At 33.9% G+C, this 11,246-nt stretch overlaps 1 protein-coding gene and 1 long non-coding RNA gene across 2 annotated transcripts; one reads left to right on the top strand and one right to left on the bottom strand.

Moving 5' to 3' along the window:
• The first annotated feature begins 4,142 nt into the window (after positions 1-4,142).
• LOC102578465 (uncharacterized) lies at positions 4,143-6,233 on the top strand. Its single transcript, XR_368118.2, has 2 exons — positions 4,143-4,432; positions 5,934-6,233. It is a non-coding gene; the product is annotated as an uncharacterized lncRNA (long non-coding RNA).
• Positions 6,234-7,067: 834 nt separating this feature from the next.
• LOC102606129 (glutamate receptor 2.8-like) lies at positions 7,068-10,905 on the bottom strand. The gene is made up of 5 exons (XM_015313430.1): positions 10,500-10,905; positions 9,064-10,391; positions 8,618-8,927; positions 8,125-8,531; positions 7,068-8,025 (listed from the first exon to the last, which is right to left on the bottom strand). The coding sequence occupies exons 1-5, from the start codon at positions 10,783-10,785 to the stop codon at positions 7,480-7,482; spliced, it is 2,877 nt and encodes a 958-aa protein (XP_015168916.1). The 5' UTR covers positions 10,786-10,905; the 3' UTR covers positions 7,068-7,479.
• Between the last annotated feature and the right edge of the window lie 341 nt (positions 10,906-11,246).

The following is an 11,246-nucleotide window of genomic DNA, read 5'->3' as shown; positions in this document are numbered from 1 at the left end:
GAGTCGGTTGAAAATGATCAAACATATATGCTCATATGTTACAACTAATGCTCATATGTTGCAACAAATGAAGCATCCATTGCAACATATGAACATATATGCTTAATTCCAATGGATGAGTCATCTATTGCAACAAATAATACATATTTGATATTTGTTGTAACATATTCCTATAATTGTTGCAACATATAATCATATTTATGTTATTATTTTCAACAGATGGATTATCTATTGCAACAAATAATGCAATAGATAATGCATCTAATGCAAAATATGCAAAGTTTGTTGCAACAAATGAGCATAACTAATATATTTTATATAATAAATATGAGCATACACAATTAACCAAAATGAGTTAAAATTATCATATTTATAACTAAGTACAAAATAGCTATTTCACTATTACAATAATTATGGAGCATTTCGAACCAGACATGTTGTTCTCTTGTGACCAATATTTTTACATATTGAACACTTATTTTTTCTTGTTGGAAATGATTCCCCGAAATTGATTGATTATCTTAAAAGGTAGGACCCTTTAATTTTCAAAAGACTTGTGCATGTAACTGATGACAAGATCATTTGGTTGGCAATTTAGTCCACAATAGCTAATGATTGAGTTCACAAAATTATTATACAAAATATCCCTTTGGACGGTCATCAATACTGACTCTGACATGTCACCATCCTTCCAACGCCAAATAAATCGATTGTTCTTCTCAATCCATTCACAATAATAATCGATAGCTATTGTTATTGATTCTTCCATTAATGGTACCTAAAGAAATTTATTAAAAATATTTAATAATGATTGCATAGTAAAGTTAAGTGACTATATATAGTTAAAAATCATATGTACAATCATTGTCCCAACAAGTCAATCATCTATTGCAACAAGTAAGTCATCCGTTGCAACATATGATTCACTTGTTGCAACTGATGATTCACTTGTTGGATACATGTCCAGAACCAGAAACTTATTCAATATGTAAGTCAATTGTTGTAACAGATGAGTCATTTGTTGCAACAGGTAATTTATATGTTGCAATATATGACTTGCATATTTGGACAAATTTTTGGTTTTGTCCTAGTTTGGCCTGGTACTGTAATATGTATCCAACATGTAAGCCATCTGTTGCAACATATAAGTCGTCTGGTGTAGCAGATGACTCATATGTTGCAATAAATGACTTATCTGTTGTGACAAACTTCTGGTTCTTTTTCAGCTTGGTCTGATACTATAATATGTATCTAATAGGTAAGCCCTCTGTTGTAATAGATGAGTCATCTGGTGCAGCAGATGACTCATCGATTGCAATAAATGATTTATCTGTTGGAACAAGCTTCTGGTTCAGTCCCAGCTTGACATGGTACTGTAATATGTATCCAACATATAGTTTATCTGTTGCAACAAATGACTTACCTGTTGTGTACGCAGCTGTAAAGTTTTGAAGAAACACTCAAACTACCAAAATGAAAAATTAGAGTAAAAATCATTAATTTACTTACCAAAATCACCTATGATGTAATGCCCAATGATATATGAATGAAAATTGGTCTGAAAGCAGCAGTACAATGTGAATATCAACTGAAAAAAAGAAGATGAATAACCAGAAGATGGTGATGAACAACAAGAAGAAGAATGATGATGGAGAAGAAGAAGAAGAATGGTGATGGAGAAGAAGAATGAAGAAGAAGAGCAGCAACAATGGTCCCCAATAATGGAAGAATAAGCAAGAGAGAAAAAGGGAAAAAGTGAGTCGTTGGTACCCTTTTTTCCCTCAATTTCTTATTATTTAGGGTTTTATATAAGATGGACTAAAGTGTAAAATAAAAAAACTTAGGGATGAAAAATTTAACCCCTTAATTCTTAATTTAAAAATTGTCACATCTACTAAATAATTAAGACTTGAGTACCCCTTAATTCTTAATTTAAAAATTGTCACATCTACTAAATAATTAAGACTTGAGTACCCCTTAATTCTTAATTTAAAAATTGTCACATCTACTAAATAATTAAGACTTGAGTACCCCTTAATTCTTAATTTAAAAATTGTCACATCTACTAAATAATTAAGACTTGAGTACCCCTTAATTCTTAATTTAAAAATTGTCACATCTACTAAATAATTAAGACTTGAGTACCCCTTAATTCTTAATTTAAAAATTGTCACATCTACTAAATAATTAAGACTTGAGTACCCCTTAATTCTTAATTTAAAAATTGTCACATCTACTAAATAATTAAGACTTGAGTACCCCTTAATTCTTAATTTAAAAATTGTCACATCTACTAAATAATTAAGACTTGAGTACCCCTTAATTCTTAATTTAAAAATTGTCACATCTACTAAATAATTAAGACTTGAGTACCCCTTAATTCTTAATTTAAAAATTGTCACATCTACTCAATAATTAAGACTTGAGTCACCAATCCCTAATTTTGAATCTTTTCTATAACCCTTAATTCATTGTCCCTTGTTACTCCCAAAAGACGTTCAATAATTGTTACATTTCTTAAGCAAAACCTTTTTTTAGTAATTGTTGCATTTGTGACATATGTATTACCTTATCTTATTAATGCAGATAATTAGCGGCTTTATGACTTCACTCCCATCACTAAGAATTTGAAAAAAAAAAATAGGTTTTCTTTTTAATTTGTGTTTAGCCATAAATATAAATTTGAGTCATTGTTGACTTGTTGCAAGTAATTTGGAGTGAGTAAACAAAATTTCATATTCAATCTCATAGATATAAGATACATATAAAATTCTACAAAAAATTGTATTAGATGAAAGTGGTATGTACAATTATCAATCACTCAACTGTTTCTTCGAAAGATTATTTTTATTTTATTCCTCTAAATAGAACATGGCTATAGATCCACCCCCACCATCTGTAGAAAGATCTCAGGTACGAATCCACCAATATCTATCTTTTTGTTGTTTTTCTAAATTTTGAAATTTTATGATCAAACCTATTTTTTTGGAGATTAACTTTGGACCGTAAAGTAATTTCATGGCCAAATATTTTATGTTTGACCATATTTCTATTATATAGAAGGGAGAGTTTTCAAACTTTCAACATGACTGTTTTTTGCCATATTTAGAAAAGCTCAAGTGCAATTTGGTCATTGCCCCTTGCAATTAATGTTTAGAATTATGGTATTTGCTATCTTTTGCTCCTTAAAACTCTTATATGACGGTGCTTTATAATTGTACCTTTTCTTCTTTAGACAAAAAAAGCAGCCAACATCTCCATAATGACACATATATCCATCTTTATTTAATTTAAGTGGCCCCCCCAACTTTATCATCTCGGCTAACCAATACTATTGTGTATTTCTTTATTTTAATTATCATGTCTCACCTTTTTTAGTTGATTACATATTTAAAAAAGATATTAAAATAATTAACAATTAAGTATACTTAAAAATATATATTTTTTATATATATATATATATATATATATATATATTTATTTAAATGTTATATAAAAAGTTTGATTGACTCTCTAAATTCAATCGGTACCACATAAAATGGATTAGAGGATAAACATATATTGTTTGAAATTGACGAATACAATAATTAACAAAAAAAATTGCTTGACTCCAAAAAATCTATCAATTAATGCCACATAAATTGGGACATGGGAAGTAACATATATTGTTTAAAAACTAAGTTAAAAATGTACTATAAAATACAATAATTAACAACTTAATATATTTAAGAGACATATAAAAAATGGTTAATTTTTGAAATCCTACATGTGCCACATAAATATCGGAACAAAGAGAATAATAAATATTATTTTCAAAATTATGTAAATTACTATAAATCACAGTAACTGACAATTTAAAATATTTTTAAAATCATATAAAAATTTCAATAGCTTCTCCAATTTCATAATATCACATAAATTAAAATAAAATAAAAAATATATATATAGATTATATTTTTTTTTTTTTGAGTAATTTGAATTGTAAAAAGTGAAATATTTATATAATTTTTTTAAACTTACAAATTCCAAAATTAAGTTAAATTTAGGACTAAACATGTTTTTCAAAGTTAACTAAGAAAAAAGGGAAATATTTTTAGAGAAATCATAATTTTCTACGGTATAGAAGTAAAATTTGCCTATTTCCTTGTATTGACAGGGTATTGTGCGCAGGTACCCATCTCATCCGTGGCAACAAAACGCAGCCGAGAGAAAGCAATCCAGAAAGAGAAAGCAAAAAGCAGCAGATAAATGGCTTCTAACGCAGCTGCACCGTTTTGGAGGTCGGCAGGGATGACTTACATAGCATACTCAAACCTATGCACGAACCTGGTCAGAAACTGCCTTAAAGAGCCTTACAAGTCCGAAGCTTTGAGCCGTGAGAAGGTCCATTACACCATCTCCAAATGGGCTGATGGCAAGCCTCAGAAACCGAGTAAGCGATCTCTCTGTTTCCTTTATCCCCCTTTCGATCAGGAAACTCAAAGTTCAGATCTTTGGTTTCCCCTTATTTTGTGTGTCAATTCATGTTAATGTTTCAGTAATTGCTTTTATTACTATTCTTCGGATGCTGTTATTAGTGATGGGAATTTCGTTGCAGGGAGTCGTAAATGAATTGAACTTGCAAATATGTTGTGTTCGTTAGGAGGTGGCATTAATAAATCTAGGGTTTTATGTTCATATGAGATTCTTCTTCATATAATTAACTTTGTTTGGTTTCTGCGGGAGTTGTTCTCTAAATAGTTCTATTAATCAATAAAAGATTTTTCTCCATCTCCTAGACATGAAAATGTTCTAAATGAACTCTACTCCTGACTAAATAGATAACCAATGAGTTGAAATGAAAGCGATCTTATTAGTTTATCTACCTCTTTTAGGTGGACTGTGGAAGCTTTATTCTTTCTGTCTTGCATGTCAATATCCACTAAAGCATGGCATGATTGATAATTAACTTGGGGAGATTTTGTGGTGCTGAGAATCATTTAGAATTTTCAGATGATCTCTGTGCTGTTTGCCCGACTAAATTCCAACAAATATTCCGTGATGTACTTGCTAGTGTTGATCATTTGTTTAATACTGTCTACTGGCTTGTGTACTATTCCTGTGCTCTTTCTTGCTTATTCTCCTCTTCTAAAAAGATAATATATACCCTTTGGGGTGGCCCGGTGGTTTGGGCTTGAGACTTTCATGTTGGAGGCCTCAAGTTCGAAACCCCTTGCCAGCTAAAGCACGGGCTTGCCTAGTGCGGGTTACCTCTCCTGTGTGGTTTGCAAGGTATTGCATAGGAGCGGGGGTTTTACCTTGTGCGCATCCAAAGGGTGGGTTTCTCTTGTCATTAAAAAAAAAGAAGATAATATGTACTCACTTCTAATCGCTGCCTGATATCAGTTCATACATTTCATCATATCTATACATTTGTATTCTTATCATTTTATGTTGAAATGTTTCATAACATAATTTGTTTCTTCTCATTTTCCTATTTTTCATAATACAAGGTCTAATGGGAATTTGAATGGAAGTTGGACTCATTAAGAGAAATAGAAAGAAGTGGAGGATCATTATGATGACACCCTGGGCCACTGCTGATTGATATTAATGTACATGATTGATGTACATAGATGCTTATGTTTGTGTTTATACATGCTCTTTAATTGGAATAGCTCTCACAAATGTTAAAAGTCATAAACAAATGAATAGTGGTAAATAGGAATTTAGCTTTTTTGTGTCTCCTTTGTATCTTTAAGAAATGTCATGTTTGCCTTATCATGTGATGTATACACTTTTGAAAACATTAGTTCCATATATCTACATACCTTTTTTTATGTTTTAGATGAGCGGATGGGGGCATGGAGGATGTTTTTTTCTCTGTTGTCTTATCACCATTGCAGGCTGTGCTTTTTGTTTACTGATAAACATTTCTGCTGGTTTTTGAACAGCCACCCGCTCAGATTTTCCCGAAGAATGAGAACAAGGTTGGATCTCAGGCTTTATTTCTTCTCTCAACTGAATTTTGTACTGTGCTGGAATTTTGTATGGTGCACGTCTGGTGGAACTTGCATAAAACATTGATATGCTAATAATATAACCAATAGACCTTGATTTATACTTGTTGGATGGAGTTGTGATAATTTTTATTTTTAGAACCTGCTGCTGTTGTCATGTGACTTATTTTCAGTTTTCATAGGAAACTCAGCTATCATAATGTATCAATCCCATTGTTCACCTGGTTAATTTTATCATTGAGTCTTTGAAGACCGTCTTGGAACATAACACACAAAATAACCACCTTGGTCATCTAAGCTAACTTGTGAGTTGCTTCCTATGTTCCAAGTTAATATAAAAGGAGTAAGAAGGAACCAGAGGGTTGAGTAGAATTGTTTTATGCTTTATCTCAATTGAGTTTGAACTAAAAGCTTAAAACAATGAACAAATTACCAATACAACTTGCATCCCAGAATGTTTTTTCGAAACCAAATCTTCTAACTTTAATGCTAGCGGCACCTTAAAATTCATGGCTTGAAGTTTGACCTCTTTTCTTTGTTCACTACTCCAATACAATGCTTTGGAAATACGTTTGAGGTTTGATGGAATATGTTAATGCACGGACCCGAGGGATTTGGCGTCTAGTTGAAAGTAGTGTTATCAAAATAAAAATACACAAAAAAGTTCTAAGGTCCATTGGGGTTTTAAGCCAAATCACATATAAAACATAGGCTTGAATGAAAAGAGCAAATGGAGAAACAATACAAATATATATGTTTAGTTCAAGGCTAATCATTATAAGCATGAATAACAATTATATGGAAAAAAATTGAAATGAATTACGATAAAGTGAAATATCAATCGTTTGGTGTCGTGTCTTCCGGAGATGCTCATCGGTGAGGAAAAATATGTCTTAGAACCTTGATGACGACACTAAAGAGCACATGGCTCGTTTGGTACGAGGTATAAAGGATAACTAGTCTCGTGATTAATTCTAGGGTGAATTTATCCCATCTTTGTTTGGGTGTAGTGTTATTTTTATCCATCATTGAGGGTGAGATGACAATCTTGGGATGACTTATTAACCAACCAAACGAGCCCTAAGTGAGGCAAAACACTTGACATGTTTTGTGGTTCGCTTCAGGGATTAAACGCGCCTTTGACAACACACTAGTGGAAAGGTAATTTGTAATATATATTACATTATTTAATAAGAGGTAATTTTTTAATGATGTATGGTAAAATTGTCAATCAACTATTTAAGAGTAATTTCGTAAATCAACTTTCAACTATGGGGTTTTCTACTTTTAGAATAAGTATGATGATGTAGTTTATAGCCACCAAATGGTCAATGAATGTTTTAGATCAGAATGTTGCCACATAAATTGGTACACAGGGAATGCAGTAATACAATAGGTGACAACCATCCAAGGTTAAATCCATCAGATCTAGTTCTGAAGCTGCCTCTTGATGCAAAAATCAAGGCCAAGAGTTACAAAGTTAAAATGTCTCTGTAATGGTTTCATTAGCTGAAGTTGCAGGTTCTGTTATAGAGAACCTTTCATCTGCAGGGGATGCTCCTAGGCCATCAGAGATTCTGATTTCTAGGCTTTGCAAAGGGAGATCGGGCAATATTTCAGGGGAAGCTTCACTTGCTACGAACAGTATTGTAGACGTTTGGCTTTCTTCATTGGCTTCTGGCTTTTCTGACTTAGAATTAGAGTTATCTTTTTCTTCATCAAAGACTTTTGCTATTGCAGCAAGCCTTTTCTGTATTGAATCATCAGTGGCTAAGATTTCTCTATTCTGATAAAGGAAAATGAAGAAGAATATGAGAAGAGCGGAGCCTGCTGATACACCAGCTATGAGAAAAAGGCCCTTAAAACTATCTAGTGTGAGACTTTCAGATGTCCCATCGTTCTGTGGACAATCTGTATCATTTCTAGAGTATTTCTGTATACCGTTTTTCGTAAACTCTCCTCCCTCATTCACCTTCAAGACTGCGGTAGAGACGTCAGGTACCAAATGCGAGTCTTTTGGAAATGCCTACAAGAAATTGTGAAGAAAAAGTGAATTAGATTGGGTGAAGTAGTATAACTTCAGTTATGAAACCTTTCCAGTTAAAAGATTCAGAGAGAATCTTACTAGTCCAATGTCTTTAGTCTTGTAAGTTTGACCAACCATAATATACTTCCTGCAGTATTTGTTGAGGAAGAGTGTGAGATAAGGTAGTTCATCAATAATTGCAGCAACACCTCCATTTTTACTTCCTCTTGAGAGCGCATCATTGTACTCTTCCAATGTGCTATAACTTCTTAACTTGGAGCTGTCAAATTGCATGTGCAGCAAGAAGTTTACAACAAAGGAACCTTCTTGGTACCCAACATATTCTCCATTCTTGATGAGATCATTAAGGTTTGTTATAGTAGGTTTAAGCTGTTGCACTGTTAACATAGATGTTAAGCTGGCTGTATAACTTGATGTCAGCACCATAACCACGAAAACCCATACAATCAACACAAATCTTGTTAAGTTACTTGTTACCCTCTCTCCTGCAACAACCAGCCATACATATGATATGTCGAGAAACAATGAGAAATCTTAAAGCTTCCTTTAAGTTAGACTGTTAGAGACTTACTATGGGCAAAAACGAGAGTTGAGAAAGAAAACCAGAATATCATCCCAACTTGCTTGTGTTTGGGTCCTCGAAACTCTTTGTTTACACGATGTTCGAGTACCCAAACCACAAAACCAATGAAGACGAAGAAAGCTCCAGTTGTTATCCAGAGCTCGCTCTTTAGAGGTTTCAAGAAAATCCAAATATTCTTTCTATCATCCTTAACTGGCACAACTGTGGCAATACCCGACTCTGAAAAAGGTAATGCAAAGTCCACATAATCAGATTGTGGTGCTAAAATGGCCAAATCACCTACGACTGCATCATATTCCTGGTTCAAGGCAAACAATGATTATTGCACTATTAATGGTTGGTCTTCCTCAGTCAGAGCAAAAGTAGAAAGTAGAGAAGAAAGTCCCCAGAAAGGAGCATGTAAGGTATCATTTTACACAAGGATTTGGTAATACCGTGTAATAAAGATGATCATAGTCTGGGGAAGTGGGGCTATCTGGTATCAGAATTGGAATAAACTCGTAACGGACAGAATATGGTAAATGTTGGATGACTTCGTTGAAGAAATCTACACATAAACCACCTGCAACTTGTGCTTGTGTTTTTGAATCTCTTTTTATTATAAAGAATTCGTTCATCTGTCCACTGACAGTAACTCCAACCCTTAGCTTCTTCCCACTTGTAAATACTTCCCTGCCTCTCGGAGCTATAATAGATTCACCGGGCCAAATGATGGCCCCTAGTTGCTTATTATTAGTTTTAGCTGTTTCACCATTCATCTTCAGTTTGTACGAAATGCCATCCTTCTCTGTCCAAAATCCAACGCTTCTCTGTCCTGTCCCAATAATATTCACAATCTGATATGGGGAAGGATGCAATTCTCCATTAGCGAAGCAGAAATCACCACTTAGACCTGTTTTTAGTGTTGTGTTTTGCATAGAGTGAATGAGCAGAGACCCCAATTCTGAAGTTCCAAGTGTGTCCAAGTCCGTTAAGTTCTTTCTAGTGTCTGCTTTCTTGAATTTTGGAATGGCAGTGCCACCAACCTTTTCTACTGCTTTTGTTAATGCTGTGATGCCATCATATGCCCATAGCCCAAAAACATTGAGTTCAACTGGGTCCATGTCTGGATACTCTTGACAGAATCTCTTTCTCCATCTCTTGGTGAACATGTCAAGCTCATTTGATCTTGGAACATAAGGTTTTATACCTAGAACACCTTGCATTGATGACTCAATGACTGAATGATCTACTGAGTCCAGAAAACTCGTTAGCACATCTGTGATGATCCATGCATATCCACTGCTCATCATCCCAGCTTCTTTGGCCTTGAGGAAAAGGCGTGAGGCAAGATATGGTTGTAAGTGCACAATGAACACTGTGGTTTGCTTTGTATTCAAATTGTGTAACTCCTTGAGGATTTGATCATCACTGGCTGAAGGAGAAATAGCACTTTTATAGGGGACTAAAGTGTTGATTTCCAGTAAGGCATCAGTCAGATGTGGAACTATCCCAGTTCCAATGGAGCTATCCTCGTGGATGATTACAACCTTCGTCCAATTATAGTTTTTAACAATTGCTGCAATGGCTTTAGTCTGGCTGGAAGAAGGAAGTGCTCCTCTGATGAAGAAGGGATTTTCCTTGACAGAAAGTGAAGGACTTGTTGCTGGAGATATGATAGGAACTTTTGCTCTGTTCCCCAAGTCAATCACAAAATCAGTTTGTGTAGACATTTGTGGCCCAAAGATAGCTTGTACTTGGACATCCTTTAGCAAGTATATGGCTGCGTATACACAATCAGACTATAAGAAATCGTTCCAAAGTGAAAAACAGACGAAAAGAGAGAATGATATGCTAGTTTAACAGAAGTAAATCATGGATCAGAATATACCAGCGGATGCTGCTTCAACATCATCTTTCTCGGAATCCCTCAAGTGGGGTACTATCCTAGTGGCAGTACGACTAGTGGCAGCATGGTAATCTTCAATTGCTAGTAAAATACATGTGTGCATTACTTTTGCCACATCTGTTTCCATATCAAGAATTATACCCACATCCACCTTTACAGCACTAGTGTTATTATCTTCACCTCTGATTGGCATTATGTAGTGACAAAAGCTAATGATAGACACAAGTTGAATGAATAGAACTAGGAAATGGCATCTTGGATTTCTCATTTGAAAAACTCTGGTAGAAAGTAGTCTGAGAGTTAGGCAAGGAGTTGTGCTTGTGCAAGTAACGATATTCTGTACAGAATCAGTGAATTTGCTATACTTCAATCAGTAAAGACCTTGACTTGTATGTTACCTTATCAAAAAAACAAAGAAAAAAAAAAAAAGACCTTGACTTGTATGGGTCCAAACCATTATTAATGTAAAGACAGAATGAGCAAAGTTGAGGTTTTCAACTAAGAGAATAGTTGAAGGGTGTGTTTGGTATGAAGGAAAACATTTTCCGGAAAATGTTTTCCAATTTTCTCATGTTTGGTTGGGTTAAATGTTTTGGAAAATGTTTTCCAAATCAACTCATTTTCCTCAAATTTAAGGAAAATGACTTCCCTTAACATTTTCCAAACTTCTCTTCCAACTTCAAATTACAATTATTTTTTTGTTGAAAAAATCAATTTATTTTGTCCCTA

Source organism: Solanum tuberosum, unplaced genomic scaffold (genome assembly GCF_000226075.1).
Source record: "Solanum tuberosum cultivar DM 1-3 516 R44 unplaced genomic scaffold, SolTub_3.0 scf00246, whole genome shotgun sequence".
In the NCBI taxonomy this organism is placed as follows: Eukaryota; Viridiplantae; Streptophyta; class Magnoliopsida; order Solanales; family Solanaceae; genus Solanum; species Solanum tuberosum.
This window is presented reverse-complemented; position numbering and strand designations above follow the sequence as displayed.